The sequence below is a fragment of the Coenobita brevimanus genome, chromosome 47 (genome assembly GCF_032717465.1).
Source record: "Coenobita brevimanus isolate Jiangsu-jjx chromosome 47, ASM3271746v2, whole genome shotgun sequence".
NCBI classification, from domain to species: domain Eukaryota; kingdom Metazoa; phylum Arthropoda; class Malacostraca; order Decapoda; family Coenobitidae; genus Coenobita; species Coenobita brevimanus.
This window is the reverse complement of record NC_137000.1, coordinates 34,119,718-34,139,009: the sequence shown is the minus strand read 5'-3', so window position 1 is coordinate 34,139,009 and position 19,292 is coordinate 34,119,718. Positions and strand designations below refer to the sequence as shown.

The 19,292-nt window shown below is 40.5% G+C and overlaps 1 protein-coding gene across 1 annotated transcript in view; it reads right to left on the bottom strand.

Annotated features, from left to right (window-relative positions):
• Positions 1 to 19,292, bottom strand: part of LOC145399142 (uncharacterized) — a 313,723-nt gene that overhangs the window by 202,699 nt on the left and 91,732 nt on the right. The window contains exon 10 of the mRNA XM_080271880.1: positions 7,764 to 7,961. Within this exon, the coding sequence (XP_080128006.1) occupies positions 7,764 to 7,961 (198 nt within the window). The remainder of the gene's footprint in view (positions 1 to 7,763; positions 7,962 to 19,292) is intronic.

Below are 19,292 nucleotides of genomic sequence, written 5' to 3'. Positions count from 1 at the left end.
TTGTGTATCCTCATAGATGTGAAAAATCCGTCTGGTAATGCATTATTGTGATTCATTACCACATGAATTTTTCATTACCAAATTGGCTCACATTTGGTAATGAAAAATACCAAATGGCAACCCTGGGGGGGGGGGGAAGGAAGGGATGAAGGGGCCGTGTGTGAACAAAGCTGGCCTGTTCGGTGCTGTGTGGCAATTTCAAATTACGGATGGGGAAAAATTCAGATATATATATGTGTGTATATATATATATATATATATATATATATATATACAGTCAACCCTTGGCTATCACGAGTAATTGGTACCCTAGGCGACCCGCCATAGCCAAAATCGCGATAGCCATACTTAAGAACTAATGGGAAAAATTCTAATTGGTTCCCCGACCTCCAACTTTACCCCAACCTTACCCCATTTTCACATCTCCTTCACTAAAATACCTGGGATTACAAACCAATGCTGCAAATTAACAACAGTACAGTACATAAAGGTTATAAATAAAACAGAATTAACTGTAATAAGCCATTTTACTTAACATTTTTGGAGAGGATGAGGGGCTTGGGTGGGTTGAAGGGGTTCCGAGGCTGGGGTGGAGTATTACTGGCCACCCCTCCGACGTTCTATCTCGTCTAGGAATTGATCAGCTTCATCAGGAGTCTGGAAGGGACCCTGAGCATAAGGCAGGTTCTTCCTCTTCCTCACTTGCCGTCCTGGGTTAGCCGCGTTACGTGCACCAATGGTAGGAGGGTTGGATGGGGTATTGGTGGCCATTGTGGTTGAACAATAGGTCTTCACGGCTATAGCTGCTGTCGACTGGTAACGCTGACTCTCTCTGAACCTTGGTGGGAAGGATGGGTAGCTGTAACCATGTCTTGGGCCAATCAGCGCTCGGGTAGCCTGTGACGTCGCGCCAATCACGGCGCGAGTATACGCATGGGCGGAGCCCGCGCGATTTGAATGTTTCTGGCCGACCATCGTCCGCGATAGCAGTATTTGAGGCCGCGATAAAGGTAATTGTGTTGCATTTCACCTGTCCGTGATAGCCATGAAACGCTATAGCAAAACCCGTGATAGCCAAGGGTTGACTATATATATATATATATATATATATATATATATATATATATGTGTCTATATATATATATATATATATATATATATCTGTATATATATATATATATATATATATGTGTATATATATATATATACAGTACCCTCGCGTCCAGCACGGTAATATTGTCATGCATGGGTCACGTGTTGGACCAAAAACGTGTTGGACTAACAATAGAGCTTATGGGGAAAAATGAATTATGTCAGCAACCCTCGGAAAAGTCACCCTAAATACCTACCATATACCTATACATATATTGGTACTATTGTAATTATAATAAATGGTACTGTGCTATGAATTATAACTAACCTTTTAGGATAGTGTTGGTGGGCTTGCTGGGAACGGAAGGTGGTATCCAAGGCTGTAGTTAGTCCTACTGGGTCCCCGGAGGATGGCTGCTGGCGTCACTAGTGGGTAATGGCTGTTGCTCCTCCTCAACCTCCCTCATAAATCCTTCGAAATCACACTCAGAATCACTATCTTCGTCCACAGCCATGGAAGGTCCTGCTTCTGCCTGTCCTAGCCCTGTAATCCTCGGATAAAGTGCATGCTTCTCACACTGTTGCCAGAGCCCCGTCTCGTGGCTGTGGAAAGTGATCGCTGTTGCTGACTCGGTAGAGAATAAGGAGAAGCAACTTTGTTTATAAACTGGTACGCACGCCGATGAGAAGGGTTTCAAAACGACTGATATTTATTCAAAAATATTAATATGTATTCAGTGTCTGGCTAAATGTTCAGTGCTGTAGTACGATACATTCTCTGTCGAGTCGCCTGGGTTTTGGTCACACTGTTTTCCCCATCGTATGCTTGGCAGGAATCCATCCAGATGAATTCCAATTGCCCGTGGTATCGTCGGCACTTTTACCACGTTAACGTTCCGATTTACCATCGTATCCTCGGCAAACCTGGTATGAAGTGCCATGTGATAGCCTTCGGCTGCCAGGATCTTGTCTTAAGTTTTTTATTATGATCACATAGGCTTCATTCATGTCGTAGGCCTTGGCAATGTCAACTTTCCTCTCTCCTTTCTTCTTCCTCTCAATGCTTTCTAACTTGGTGGCCTGAGGGAGGTGCCAACGCTTCTTGGGGTTCTCAGAAGGCTTCCTAGGCATCGTGAGCAGGGTAAAATGCAGTAACATGGGCAGAAAATGCAGCAAGAAAAAAGCACCTTCCAATGCAATTATGCGACTGAGTGGCTCTGTGGCGGGAGAAATGTAAACAAAACATCATGTGACACCAGAAGCGTTTTTAATTGGGCGGCATCACGATCACGTCACGATAGCGGGCGGGGAAGGCTACTTGATCAGAAGTTTTTCATTGGCTATCATCATCATGGGAATGTCCAGTATGGCCATGTTGGACCAGGGGTGATCGTGCTAGAGTGAACTATGCGGATTTGGCCCACTTCTCGGAGCTCTGTGCGTGTTATGCTAACACACTTGTGTTACAGTAATTAAATCGTATTAAATAATACTAATTAAATGCTCACCGTGCTGGACTTGAATCGTGCTGGACTAATGCATGCTGGACGCGAGGGTACTGTATATATATATATATATATATATATATATATATATATATATATATATTGTGGTAGGTGGAGGCGCTCACCATCCACTCACTCAATGTAGTGCTGCTGTCAGGTGTCTGCCCTTTCCTCTCCTCTCTCCAATCCTTCCATCCTCTTCCATCTTCCTTTATTCATTCTTTTCTTGTCCTTCTGCATACGGGTAACTTTACACTTCCTCTTCTGTCTTTCTTTCCTTCATTCTTTCCTCTTCCTTCTGCCTGTGGGTGACTCTACACTGAGTGACAAGCCAAATGGTTTCCTGTACACCAGGAAACTATTTACTATGCTGGGTGGTAACCATATAACCAGATTTTGGCGCCTGGTGGTTTAGTGAGTAATTATTGCGCTCCAATCGGATTGAGCCGGTGAAGGTTTATATCCAAGGGTTGGTTTGGGTTGATTGCTCATGTAATGCCACTCAGGGAAGAGTGAGGCTGGTCACTCTCATCTTAAATGTCAGGACCAACTGCTTAGTCCCGGGCTCCTACGCTCCTCATGGGGCAATGTAGGATTGGATGATGGATGGATGGATGGATGGATATACATATATATATATATATATATATATATTGTACAGTCAAGTCGCCTGTGGCGTGGACTTCCATCCCACAGTTTTCTATGACACGGCAAGGTGCCAGAACCAAAAACAACGGACCACGCGCATAAAATACCTATGGTGCGGTGGTTCAGCAAGGTTTGAAATGCCTGGGCAAATTCCCCTGGTGGTCAGTGCGCTCCCCTGTTTGTAAACAAAGAAGATGACGACCACTTCAGCTCCATACTACTTGTGCTCCATCTGTGGACTTGTTTCTCTCTTATGAGGAGGTTAAACTTCACCAAATTCATTGTGTTAAGTAATGAAACATTAAAGTTTCTTTGGGTACTGTGACTAGTTTATAGGTTTGTTAATAAAACTGCTATGAACGGGTTAGTGACGAAGCACCTATCTCTGAGCTAAGACAAGGTATAATGCCTCCCATCATCATCATCACATATATAAGAATGATTATTAATGTGTAAACAAGTTCAGTCCGCACACCAATATCAAATTAAGGATGGGATTTTTTTTTTTTTGGGGGGGGGGGGTTCCGAAGTCCCAGGCCCAAAATGTCCAGAAAGTGGGGTGTCCAGGAATTGGGCATCCAGTTATTATAAGGATTACTGTATATATATATATACTGTATATATATATATATATATATATATATATATATATATATATATATATATATATACAGTGGGCTCGCACAGTGTGTGTCACCGCAGTGCGCGATTCGCCTTGTGCATGAGTGACCAAAAATCATAAGCAAAAACCCTTTACTGCACGAGTTTACTGCACAGAACACGAGGCAGAAGCAAGGAGTGGCTCAAAAATGCCATTTTCTACTAGTGGGGGAGGCGGTGGCTGAATCGGTAGAGAGGCGGCTTGCAGTCCTGATGGACCCAGGTTCGAATCCCGGCTGGGGCAGGGAAAGTTTAAGGATTTGAATTTCATGAAAGCACACTTTCCTGATCTACCAGATGACCCGCCGACATGTCATATAAGTACCCCCGGTAATACCAATACACCAGTCCTGTATGATACAGCCCTAGCATGTATTCAATATGGACGGTGGGTGTTAGTGCCGAAGTGGTGACATGTAGAGAGGAGTATGGTATGTAGGAGGACTACTGGGCCTTGAGAGCAGGCTGTGGAGCCTATGCCCTGAGTCGGACACATTAAAAAAAATAAAAATAAAAATAAAAAAAAAAATAAAAAAAACCCTCACAGAGCGCGTCACGTGTCGTCATGTTGATGCACCAGACAAAAGTTGAGCAGCCTAGCATGATGGAAGGCAGGACTAAGCTGTGTATGTCAAACATCAGCAAGATCCTTGCTGCCATGGATAAGCTCAAGGAAGAGGTGAAGGAACAGGAAGTGAGCAACCTAAGAACGGAGGAACTTCTGGTTGGTATCGACAAACTCTTCCGTTTCTACACAGACAGGCACAAGGAAGAAATAAACAAAAGAAGACAGATGCTCATAACAAGCTACACACAGCAGGCTCAAGTTGGTGAAATAGCGGAACCAGCGACATCGTCCGCTCAGGTTCCTGTTGAGGATGAAGAGGATTCAATGTCAGAAGTGTCAGCATTGGACTTTGAAGGGTTTATGGCTGAAGTGAGTGACTTTGATGCTCCTGGGGAAGGTGATCAAGAGGAGTCTGCAGAGGGAAGTGTTGGTGCGGTGGGGAGTGTGGCGCTGTAAGTGTTGCCGCGCCTCGGAACCCCTGTTATTTAAGGTCATCAGGCCTGTTGTCTACTGTCGTTAAGGTGACTACCCATATTTTTGTTATTGTAGCTAAAGCTTCAGTACAATGTCTGAAACATATGACCTTTATTATGTCTCTAAGGGCCAAAAAATGTCCAGGTATGAGGGGGTACCGCCCATATGTTATTATTCCCATAAGATTATGTATTCCTAGTACGCGAATTCCCAGTGCGCAAGCTCGTGCACCGCCCACTCTCTCGCACACTGTGCGAGCCCACTGTATATATATACACACATATATATATATATATATATATATATATATATATATATATATATATATATATATATATATATTCATCTATCCATCCATCATCCAATCCTATGTTGCCCCATGAGAAGCATAAGAACCAAGGGTTAGGCAAACTGGTCCTGACATTATGATTAGTGTGACCAGCCTCACTCATCCCCGAGTGGCATTATGTAAGCAATAAACCCCAACCATCCCTTGGATATAAACCTGCACTGGCTCAATCCAATTGACGTGCCTTAATTACCCACTAAACCACCTGGTGCCATAACTTGATTATATGGTTACCACCCAGCATAGTAAATGGTTTCCTGGTGTACAGGAAAGCATTTGGCTTGTCACTCAGTGTTGAGTCACCCACAGGCAGATGGAAGAGGAAAGAATGAAGGAAAGAAAGACAGAAGAGGGAAGGCAAAGTCACCCATAGGCAGAAGGAAGAGGAAAGAATGAAGGAAAGAAAGACAGAAGAGGAAGGAAGGAAGACAGGAAAGGGGAGACACACAAAGCAGCACTACATCGAGTGAGTGGATATATAAAACAGTATGACTTGTACAGTCAGCCTAAGATGTGACGGTGGAGTATCCAGAAGTTTTCGGTCAGCAATAGCGCACATACTCTTCCTTATATATCCACGAGGTGAAACCTAATATGTAAAATTGTTACAAAAAAACAATAAATCAATGCCAAAGTACCTGTATATTTCAAAATTGTAGGACGCAGTTCGTTAGTTACGATAATAGGAAATCCTAAACAGAACTAATTGAAATTTCACAACTATCGCTCAGGGACAGTCAGGAATAATTTGTGGAGTTCAAGTCTAGTATGGTAACATGCAATAATTATTTAGTAGCGTAAGACTGGACAAAAGGGAGCTTCAGTAAACAATTAAAATTAATAATTATTATTTATAAAATAATTTCCATTACAATACTAGGGAATAATTTAAAGTCATTTATTTCTGTTTCCAATGTCTCCATGGACGATGGCAGAATGAGGGAAGGCGCCGCAAGCCAGTTAAGCTATTTTAAATGTTTCGATCAACACGCACGAAAGGAGATAACATTTACTCAAAGATATGAAGTTATTACACTGCCTTTGGCCAGTTTTCCATCGAGAAAACTCTCTGGATTATTTAATATATGCCAGAGGGCTATCGGTGAGAGAAGTATAAAAAAAAAAGAACCTCGAAATTTGCCTAGAGTCGGAGCTCCTTGGAGAATGCAAACTTCTGTCACAGTCTGATATCCTCAGTGCATAATCGATTAGCAAGAATAATATAATGCAGAGGTTCATAAACAAATCATTGAGTTCAAAACTTCCGAATCTGCATTTTCTGTTCAGCAGGACACTACAGTTTATTTAAAAAGGCAGATATTAAGATTAAAAGATGGAGTAAAGAGTGCGTGCTTTTGCACTGCAAGTGTTTATGAACTCATGTTTTGGTCCTGTTTATTGCCTAGTGTAAGAGAAAAAGGCAGAAACTGTCATACCTCCTTACAAGTAAAAATAATTTTGCATCATTGGGAATAAAGTTGCTAATTATAATTATTATTGGCAAGAGAAAGACTGAATAAAAGGCAGTATGGGCTTGCAGCTACCGCAGGTAGGGCATCATTACGAATAATAATTTCATTGTTATAGCATCCTTATTGTTGCTGTATCATCACCATAGCATTTGAAAATAAGGCAGTGTATTGCAGTCACAAGAATTTTCCTTAACTGGTCTTCAAAACTAGAGCATCTGTATTTGAAATCCTGGGAAACAAATCAGGAACACGGAGTTATAGGCCTACTGCCCACCGCGCGCGGAGTAATACATTTCACAGTCATTCAAATCGGGCAAGTTAACTATATAAGTGTTAACTTCTAATATATCACTGCCTCCTGTTACTCATTTTACATAATTCTTAGCGTGATGTAATATATATTTTATTTGATATGACGTGATGAAGGCATTGAATGTTTACCTTATATTCACTTTCATTGAACGTATGGCAGTGCAGAGTGACCGAAGCAATCTGAAACTCTGCCATCACTTCTTGGGGCGACTGTACATGTTACAAATTTTGAGCACATATACTGCATTTGTACTGTATATTTCTTTTGGTACAGAAACTTTAATTTTTAAGCACTGATTACATTCTTCCTATACATGTTAATATACAGTAAATGTTTATATTACTGTTAACTGCCAAAAGAATATGAATGAAAAACTACTTTTCAAATGAAATATGCTCTGCTGCTGTGGTAATATGTAAATTTATTGTGATTTTTAAAGGAATAATTTATTATCTAATCAATTCACCATGTCGGCAGACAATTTTATCTGATCAGAGACTTTGTAATGACAAATGTTTATCTCTGAAAGTTCTTTCTTTCTTTCAAGTGCAAAATTCCTATTTGTATTGTTAAAGGTTGAATTAATACATAAAATCCAAAAATGTACTCTCAGAAGCTGAAAAATTCCATGAAAACATAATTTTCACACAAAAAATGGTATACTATGTAATTTAATACTTACTTTCTATTATGAATTCCGTGGTGCTCACGTTCAGGAACGTAAATTCATAGTAATGATTCCGAGAGAACTTCCTACGCCACTGAAGCTGTTGCTCCAAAACAGTACCCCTGGCCTCCTTCAGGTCAAGAGGCTGCCAGGTTACTTGCATCGTATGTGGTGTCAATGGCTTCAACTCCACCCAAGGCATCCTGGAGGCATCTGGTCCACATGGAGCACACTAGAGTCAAAACACATCAATGTCTATATCCATCTTTAGTAAAATTTCATATCCTGAAAAGTTGTGCATGACAGCAGCAAAAGGGATTGGAACTTGATACTGCAAAACACACTTATATGCTTAAAACTGATGCATACTTGCAATATCCTAAATCAGAGCACATCTCCTGAATATCATACTAAGGCATCTTTATTCCTTCTCTTCATGGCTACATGCTATGCCTGTTCCTCTCCTGATTACTCTCAAATGGTTTCTTGCAGTTTCTTCCAGAATGCTTACTAAATTGCAAAATGACCTACAATTCATTTCTTTCTTTCATCTCTTTATCAAAGAAGTGCCTAATGTGTCACATCCCTGGGACACCATGTAACCAACAACACTGCATGAAACTGCTAGCAGCCATTATATGCTTCAAAGATAAACAGTAACCCACATTACTGAAACCAATGAAAGTTGCCCATGATCCAAGAATATCACCCATGCACTAATTAATAAGGATTCACCAGTCATCACTGTTCTCTACCAACATATAATACTTAATACTTATCTGTCTTCTCTGCCATTCTGTGCCTATGTATGTCATGATTTTCAACTTAAGAAAAAAAAATGAAAAAGAGCCAAAGTTTGTTTCCCTCCACATGGTTATGGTGTGGCATCCACTTAAGTTAGCTTCTTCTGTTCTTACAACCACCACCATGCACTGCGGGACTGGGAATGGGGGTAACATCTTAGGCCAGTCACTATCCAAGTCAAAGTGTGTGCCTGAACACTACTGTGTGTAAAACTCAAGAAAATTCTATGACAAGGTTTCACAAAAATGAGAGCTCTTTTCATTTATGCCATTCCAGAGGGATAGCAGCATGTCACTAACTCTAGGCAGTATACAGATACGGTACCCTTCCAGCCATTACTGTATTTTGCAGTGTATAAGATGCACTTTTTTGTCCAAACATTACCTTGAAAAATCACCATGCATCCTGGAGCCCAGACTAAACAGATTAGTTTGGTTCCATTTAGAAGAAACTCTTATACAGATGATCACCTCACTGCTTGGCAATCACAGATATTTTCTAGAGTACAAATATTGTTGATTTATTGTAAAAATTACATGCATTTGTGTATATGCTTGGCAGATTTTAGAAACACTCAAGTTCAAGAACACAAAACACTTGTGGTTTATTTACAATACGACTGACCATGTGTTGGTCTAGGGATGTAGTGGTTTAGCAGTTTTGCAGTTTAGTATCTACTCTCACAAGCTAACATGATCACTGGCGAACTGCCTGTTAACCTTCTGAAATGCAATCATGATCACTTCGCTTGTCATCCACTCACTAACTAGCAAGGCAATCATATTAGAGATGCTGGCTAACAAGACTGCTGAGTCACCATAACTGACTTCTTTTGCATACTGAACCTCAGTCACCCTTGTTAGGCAGGCTCTCTTACCGATATTTTGATTCATTTGACACAAGAGTATCACAGAAAGAAACAGTCTTATATTACAAGTATCATAAAACAGGAAAAACATTTGCAATGTTAGTACCGTATAAAACCGCAACTACACTGTACTTTTCAGCCATGACTACTGTCCTTTAGCAATGTCTAAGCCACACAGGGCTCAGCCAATTACAGTACTGTACTGTACTAAGTTAAGAAGATGGATAAAATTTATAGAACAGCATAACTGATATACTGTAACATATGAAATTTGCAGGGCCTGATGGGCATTCACAGCAGTATCTGCCATTTTTGTTGCATTCAGAGCAAAGCGATCAGAATGATCGAATCCATTCATCCTCTGCCCCACTGCTGATCACAGTGACCAATTCTGTTTACCCTCTGCCTCACTGCAGCCATAGCAGACCTATCATGATCGGCAATGGTGAATGCAACCCAAGGCGTGTGTGGGTATGGATGTGGATGTGGGCGAGGTGTGGATGTACTTATGGTGGGAGGAGAGGGAGAAGTCCAGGCAGGGACACAACAATAAACTGCTTATCATAATCCCTTCAATCCAGTAAAGTACTTTATAGAGTAATTTATTCTTGCTCGCCAGATATGTTTTATTCAGTACAAGAAACATCTTGTACTGTAGGGGTTCATATGGGCTGTGTCAAATGCCCCTGGTTTGAAAAGTTTTGCCTGTGCTCAATAAAAACATCTGCATTAACAATAATAAGAGACTAGATGCAGCAGGCCAGTTAGCCCATGCTTGGCAGCTTCTTTGACTAATCTGTTGGAATAAATCAGTTTATGAAATAGGAAGGATCTCCCTCACTCACCTAACCTAGCAGCTGAAACTGGTGGAAAATGTTTGAGAGAGTGACATAGGATTTTGATATGACATTTAATGAGATGGACTATGTGTAGGGGAGTCTGGTGTCAGAATGAATGTCAGTCTGTCTCAGTACCTATCCATCTATAATTTTATTTATCGAACCCTCAATCTGATATTCACTTTGGCATTTCCAGTGCAAAATTATGTTTTGATATTTAAAAAATGGGCTGCATATTTCCTGCACTTTTCCTAGAGCTGTCGTGTACTGTACAATGGCAGCTCACTATAATATACCGAGTGAGTGTTGTGTGAGGTGTATACACACGTGTGTGTTCTTACTAAATTGTTCTTACCTAATTGTATTTTTACAGGACTGAGTCACAATCGTTGTGTCTCGTTTTTTAACACTATTTTATCATGTTTTTCTTTAAAAGCGTAAAGTTTTTGGCACACATGACCTCTTCCGGTGTTATATTCCACTGATCTATTGCCCAGTCTGGAAAGATGAATTTTCTCACATCTTTCTTTAAAGTTTTCTTATACAATTTTTTGCTATGTCCTCTTGAAGATGACTGTCTAGGTACGATATATTCATTAATGTCAGTCTTTTCTTTCCTTTGACACATTTATATAGCATGATCATATAGCCACATTTTCTTCTCTCTACTAGTGCTGGTAACTGCTTATCAAGTCTTCCTTCATAGCTCTCCGGCTTGGCATCCATCCTGTGGCTACTCTCTGTACCTATTCAATCTTCTCAACATGCTTTTCAAAGTGAGGGTTCCATCCTACTGCTGCATTTTCAAGCATTAGTCTTATAAATGATGTAATTACCAATTTTACCATTTCCTCATTGATGTATGAAAAGGCTACTCTCATATTAACTAACAGGTTATACATGTTCTTTATTTTTTCATTTACAGTATGTGGTCTTCTGGTGCTACTCTGTTTTTGATAACTTTCAAATTTTTCTTGTGTGTGTGTGTGTGTGTGTGTGTGTGTGTGTGTGTAATTCACCGGGTCGGTCATTATCACTTGATGGTCGTGATCGTCAGCTTTTTACCCTCCCGGAAGGGAGCTGAGAGCTCATATAGTCCGATCTAAGGGCAAGGCTGTGACCTTCACACACACACACCCATCCCCTTGCTCAAGAGGGACAGTAACCACCCACTTCATCAGTGAAACTTTTCGCAACCTGAGCGAGGCGCAAATTCCCATCCACCAGTTGGCAAGCGAGAACGTTACCACTGCGCCAGCGAGCGGTGTGTGTGTGTGTGTGTGTGTGTGTACCCAGTTGTATTAACCTAGTTGTGATATACAGGAAATGAGCTACACTCGTGGGGTCCTGTCTCTGTTTCTCAATAAGTCAAATTTTGCTTTGAACTCCACGTTTTTAGATTGGGCGATTTCTTTGTCCAGGCTGCTCCACAGGTCTATACATCTATATGGAACTCTATATTTCTTGATATCCTTCAAGCAACTTGGATTTATCAGTTTCATTCCGTGTCCTCTTGTTACTCTCCTATCCCATACAAACAGATCTTTTCTGTCAATTTTATCTACTCCCATCATGGCCCTGAACACCGCAATCATGTCACCCCTCTCTCTCCTTTTCTTTAGGGAAGGCAGATCCAGTTTTTCCAGCCTCTCTCTGTACGACATCTGCCAAGCTAGGGACAATCTCTGTTCATGTTCTTTGTATTCTCTCAATATTGTTTATATCTTTCTTTTTGTGTAGGGACCACAATACTGCTGCATATTCCAACCTGAGGCAGATCATGGCCACTATCAATTTTTTCATCATCTCCTCATCCATGTAATGAAATGCTACTCTTATGTTAGTCGAGAGATTGCACGTCTCTCTAACTGCCGTCTTGATGTGTTTTTCTGGTGACAAACCATCCTGGACCAGCACTCCCAAATCTTTCCCTTCTCTCAATCTTGTCTATGTGCTTTTTGAGATGAGGACTCCAGACTACTGATGCATTTTCCAAGGTTGGTCTAATGAATTATGTTATTATCCTTCTTAGCATGTCTTCATTTATGTATGTGAATGCTATTCTCATATTTGCAAGCAGTGTATACATGTTCCGTACCTTCTTGCTGATGTGGTCAGCCGGAGATAGTCTGTTATTGATAATCACACCTAGGTCCTTCTCTCTTTCTGATGTGTACTGTATAGGGTTTTATTTCCTAACGTATAATCCCAATCAGGTCTTTTTCCACTTTTACCAAACTTGATTACATGACACTTGTCCACATTAAAATCCATTTGCCATGTATTACTCCATTCATGAAGTTTATTTAATTCTTCTTGTAGCTCTTTACAAGAGTCTGTGTTAGTAATTCTCCTTTGTATTTTTGCATCATCTGCAAACATATTCAGATAGCTTTCATTTCCAGTGTTACTGTTTATATCATTTATTTACACTAAAAGCATGATTGGTGCTAGCACTGAACCCTGTGGTACTCCACTAATCACTTCTTTCCATGATGAGTAGTACCGTTCCCTTAGTACTGTTCTCATTTCTCTTTTTAGGAGAAAATCTTGCATCCAACAAAACAGTTTGCCTCGAATTCCTCCTTGATGGTACAGTTTCCATAAAAGTCTTTGGTGTGGTACTGTGTCAAATGCTTTCTTGAAATCTAAATAGATACTGTCCACCCATCCTTCCCTTTCCTGTATTGTGTTTGTTACTCTGTCATAGTAGCACAACAGATTAGTAACACATGATTTTCCTTTTCTGAAACCAAACTGTCTTTCTGTTATCATACTATGTTCTTCTAGATGATTTACCCAAGCTTTTCTTATAAGCTTTTCTAATACCTTGCTTACAACACAGGTCAGTGATACTGGTCGGTAGTTGAGTGGATTTTATCTATTTCCTTTCTTGAATAAGGGGACAATATTTGCTTTCTTCCAAATATCAGGTAGTTTACCTTGACTCAAGGATTTCTTGAAAATTAAAAATAATGGTTTACTTAACTCCTTTGCACATTCTCATAGTACCCAACATGAAATTTCATCAGGACCACTTGCTTTTCCTCTGTCTAATTTACTTAACCCCTCCTGTATTACTTTTTCTGATATTTGTATACCTGGTAGTATGTGTGGACATGCATGTTTCACATAGTTCCTCTCAAAATTTTTTTCTTCTGTAAAAACTAATTGGAAATTCTTATTTAGCACTTCACAAATATCTTTCTCTTGTGTATAGGTGATTCCCTCGTCTGTAATGGATTGTATTATATCTTTTACTTTGGTTTTGCTTCTGATGTAGCTGTAAAATAGCTTTGGTTGATCACTACTTTTATTTATTATATCCTCCTCAAACTGTTTTTGGGCTTCCCTCTTTATTCTTGTATAATCGTTTCTTGCCTGTTTGTAATTATTATATGCCCTTTCACTATTGTGTCTTCTGTATCTATTCCACAACAAATCTCTTCTTTCTTTTGATTTTTTACATTCTGTATTGAACTATTTCTGTATTTTCTTATCTGCTTCTTTGTGCTGTGGGATGTACTTCTGGACTCCTATTTCATAAAATTCACAGAATTTTTTATATACAGCATTTAAATCTTGTCCTCTAAGCTCATTTTCCCAATCAACTTCTAAGAAATACTTCTATTGGTCTTGATAATTTCCCTTTTATAGTTTAGGCTCTTTTTGTAACTTTCATTGCTGTTAACTATGTCATATGCTATCCTTGAAGTTGTAATTTAGTACTGCATGAACGCTTTTGCCGAGTGGAGGGTGATATATTAAACTGTCAATATCATTTTCTTGCCTATTAAATAATAGATCTAGCATTGAAGGTACATTGAGTCCTCTTTTTCTGGTGGTTTCCCTCACATGTTGTGTTAGGAAAAACTCTTGAACGAGATCTAGGAGCTTTTGGTCCCAACAGCTTTCTTGGCTAGTTATATCTAGAGTATTCCAATTTATATTTGTATTAAAATCTCCAGTTAGTATAATTCTTTCCGATTTCTCTTCCATTTTATGTAGTAATGCCGTCAGAAACTCGACATGACCATTAGTCTTTTTGCTAGGTTCTGACAAAGAAGCTGAACTTTCTTCCATCTCATATGTGTGTATGTAAAAAACATTATTTATTTGTGTAAAAAATATTGAACTATAGCAATAGGTCAATATACAGACCAACAAAATACGGATAACTCACTTCCTCCAGAGGTGTTGAGATGCTGGCAGTAACTTGAAGATGAGGAGTTATGTAGTTCACCGGGTCGGTCATTATCACTTGATGGTCGTGATCGTCAGCTTTTTACCCTCCCAGAAGGGAGCTGAGAGCTCATATAGTCCGATCTAAGGGCAAGGCTGTGACCTTCACACACACACACCCATCCCCTTGCTCAAGGGGGACAGTAACCACCCACTTCATCAGTGAAACTTTTCGCAACCTGAGCGAGGCGCGAACTCTCGTCAACCAGTTGGCAAGCGAGAACGTTACCACTACACCAGCGAGCGGTGTGTGTGTGAGTGTGTGCGTGTGTGGGTGAGCATGTGCGTGTGTGGGTAAGTGTGTGCGTGTGGGTGAGCGTGTGCATGTGGGTGAGCGTGTGGGTGTGGGTGAGCGTGTGGGTGTGGGTGAGTGTGTGTGTGTGTGTCTGTGGCTGCGGCGTATTTTCTTCTCTCCTTGCGATACATTTGACTAAAACACATGTGATCCACACAATAGAGTTCTCCACGAACATTCGCTGCTTGACATACATATGTATATGTGGCTGTGGCATATTTCATGTCTCTGACACTTGCACTTTGTTTTAGCTACGTCAGTGAATGCATGAAATATTTCTCTGTGAACACTCACTGCGACTCTATTCTATTGGCACGAACCAAACTCCTTCTCGAACACCCACAGCATGTTTGACGTATATTTCACACAATTCCATATGCATTTTCACTATCAGAATCACAATAATTCCATCACCAAACACCTCTAATTCTTCTTTCCTGACTATAAAAACTGTACGTGATGCCTGCCCCATTCCACACTATGGTTCCATAATTTCACCAAGCCAGCCACAATATCTTTCAAACAAAATACACTTTAGGCATTGGCTTCATTATATACGTATTTGTAATCACACCATGGGCCTTGGGGAGGGCGAGAGGTGAAACCCCACAACAGTGAACACGCATATCGGCTCGTAAGCCTAACGCTTCATAACAGACACAATTCCTTTTCGTGACATATATCTATGTTCCATCGACAATATCACATACAAATATACTCACAAATATTGCTTTATCACACTGAGTCCATAAGGGCTTCGGCTCGGGAAGGAGGGGGAGAATTAGTTGGAGTTTAAAGGGACTGAAGACACAACGCAACCCACCGCCTGGCTGCTTGGAAGAGACTGAGGTATATTGCTACGTGCTGGGCCCAGTAAGGCAGCTCAGTGTTGCCAATGCCTTACCATTGGAAAGCGCTGTACTCGCTACAATGCGTCAAAATTTGACGTGATTTCGCCAGAAACTTAATTTTTGGCTATTTTCTTTGTGCTTAGGAACGCAATTCGAGTGACTGAACAAATTTAGAAAATCCACATGACACATGAATCGCGTGACTGTGCCTGAGAGGGTTAATCTTTCCTCTCTGTTGGGCTCCTCTGATCACAACCGTATTACCTTAACTTGTTCTACAGCTCCAGTATGGTCTGTGGACCCTCCAAAGAAATATCAGTTGTGGCACTTTGGAGCTGCTGACTGGGAGGCCCTCAGGCAGTACTTCTTCGATTTTCCCTGGAATGATTGTTGTTTCCATGGCCAGGAGCAATCTGAGTGTGCCACGCGCATTACAGAGGTTATTCTCTCAGGCATGGAAGCATACATTCCTTTCTCATATCCTTTGACTAATGCAAGAAAGCTTTGGTTTAATCACGCTTGTTCTGATGTTGTCCACAACAAGGAGAAGGCCTATAAAAGGTACCGGAGCCAACCCACCCCTGAATCACATTTTTTTTAGGATTCTGACCAGAACCGTGCTAAGTCTGTGTTTGTTCTGCTAAAAATAATTTCCTCCATACTAAATGCTCTCAACTCTCCAATTCGAATTGTACTTGTTTCTTCTGACACCTTGCCGAAAACCTTCTAACAACTTCATTTCACCATCCTTCATTTCTCTTTTCTACTCTGATGGCTCTGCAGTTATTTCTTTTACTGATAATGCAGATTTCTTCGCTCAGACACTCTCCTCCAATTCCACCTTAGATAATTCCAGTGCAATTCCTTCATCACTTCCCCTACCCCATCTGACTTCCTCATGATTGACATTAAAATTTCTTCAACTGATGAATTCTCTGCCATCACTGGCCTCAATACTAACAAGGCACATGGGCCTGATGAGGTGGTCCCTCCTGTTGTCCTCAAGAACTGTGCTTCTGTGCTTACACCCTGCCTAGGTAAACTTTTTTGCCTTGGTCTATGAACTTGCACCTTTCCTTCTTGCTGGAAGTCTGCTCTCATTCAGTCAGTCCCCAAAAGAGGTGACCATTCCCAACCCTCTATCGACCAATTGCTTTAACATCCTGTGTCTCAAAAGTATTTGAGTCTACTCTTAACATAAAAATTTTAAAGCATCTTTCGTACTACAACCTTCTTTCTGATCGTCAGTATGGGTTCCATCAGGGATGCTCCACTGGTGATCTTCTCACCTACCTTTCAGACTTCTGGTCATCCTCCTTTCAGGACTGTGGCAAAAGCTTTGCCATTGAACTTGACATCTCAAAGGTTTTCAATCGAGTCTGGCATAAAACTTTAATTTCCAAACTGCCCTCTTATGGTTTCTATCCTTCTATTTGTGCCTTCGTCTATGCCTTCCTTTCTGGTCGTTCTATGGCTGCTGTTGTAGATGGTCACCGTTCTTCTCCTGGATCTATTAACGGTGGTACTACTCAGGGTTCTGTCCAATTGCCAACTCTCTTTTTATTGATCAATGATCTGCTAATCTGAACATCTAACCCAATCCATGAATATGCTGATGATTCCACCCTTCACCTTTCCATTCGGTTCCCGCAACGTCCATCTCACCAGTTACTTCAACAAGCAGGGGATGAGGCTGTGGCATACCTAACGTCTGACTTGGCTCATATCTCTGACTGGGGTAAAAGTAATCTTGTTTCTAATGCATCAAAGACTCAGTTCTTACACCTTTCAACCTGAGAAAATTTTCCACAGAAGTACCAACTAATGTTTAATAATATCCAGCTCAATCCAGCATTATCCTTAAACATACATGGGGTTTCATTCTCTCGGGATTTATCTTGGAAATATCATACTACATCTCGTTAAATCTGCTGCCAAGAGATTGGGTGAGCTAAGCCATCTCTGTACCTTCTTTACCCCTCCACAGTTGTTGAATTTATACATGGGTTTTATTTGCCCCTGTGCAGAGTACAACTCTCATGTATGGGGAGGCTCTCCATATACAGCTCTTCTCAATAGGGTGGAGTCAAAGGCTTTTCATTTTATTAACTCTCACCCACTTACTGGCTCCCTTCAGCCTCTGTCTCTTCACCGCGCTGTTGTATCTTTATCTCATTTCTATCACAACTTCAATGGTCACTGTTCCTCTGAACTGTCTGCTTGCATCCCTCTACCTCTACGACAGGCGTGTCGCACCCATCTTGCAACAAACGCTCATCCCTTTTCTGTCTAACTCTCTAATGCAAGAGTTAACCATTACTCCCAGTCCTTCATTTATGAAACAGGTCAATTGTGGAACTGTCTTCCTCTGTCTGCATTTCCTACATCTTATGATCTCCAGTCTTTCAAACACAGTGTGTCCAGGCATTTCAAAATGAATGGATCTTGAATCAGGCTGATCTGTTGTATTTTTTTCTTGGAAGGAACGGTTTGTGCCTTTGGTTCCTTCTTCCTTGCATTTAAAAAAAAAAAAAAAAAAAAAAAAACAGATAAGCCATTTGCGAAGTACGATATTAGCAAAATTAGTGCCTTAGAAAAATAAACTATGGGTGTAAGAGAGAAAAAAAAAAAAACTTCACGGATAGCTAATGGGAACTTACATGACACTGAAAACTTCCTAGCAGGAACGTAAATGTGTTCTTTCATGGCAAGTGATGTATAATAAACCTTGGCACATCTTTTGCCACACGTACAAGGGGTGATGGTAAATTCATGTGGCAGTTTCAGAGGGGACAATGGAAAAGAATGTCAAAGTCAAATGGGGCAAGGGGAGTGTGAGCGAGTACAATAGGGGAGGCCTTGTTTGAGCCAGGCAGGCACATGGGAAGTGTGCTGTAGCTGCCAACTTGTATGAACACAGCCTTCCACTACCCCCCTAATTGCCTCAATTCACCACCTCCTACCTCCACAATACCTCTAGCTAGAAGCCTGGGAACACTTGCAATGGTGAGATGAAGGATTGGTGAGTGTTCTGATCTTTAATTGACAGTTCTGTGTCTTGTAGTTATGGAGCTATGAGCTATTGAAAACAGACTACTTTTTGTGGGAAAAAAAAAAAATAAGAGAAGGGCTTGGCTCTTAAGATCCCCAAGCTTCAAGGGTTGGGAAATATGTTTCAACATTCTCCTATGCATTCTTTCAGTGGTTTACCATTCCTAACCAGCCAGACTGTACAAAGAACACTGACTTGAATCAATTTGCAATTACTCATTAAAAGAGAAACCACAATTATAAAGTTGTTATCAATTTAAAGCACACCCTCCTGTTTTACAACAGTCCCACTGGGTCCATGTTACATGAAGAACTGTTAAAGTGTATCCTCGATTTAATGCACTACAATTTTACAAATTCCCAATTCAGTACACACAATTTTTTCTGTTATGAATGCACAATACAGCATCCAATACATGGTTAAATTATGTTAAATCACAATATGTATGAGTACAATTGGGTCTCCCAATATGCAGGATCTCAATATGCAAAACTCCTAATATGCGAGCTCAACTGAGAAAAAATATATATTTTAGTATGTGAAAGGTGATATTAAAATGCCAATCAGTCATCCAAAAACAAGGGAAAAATGGT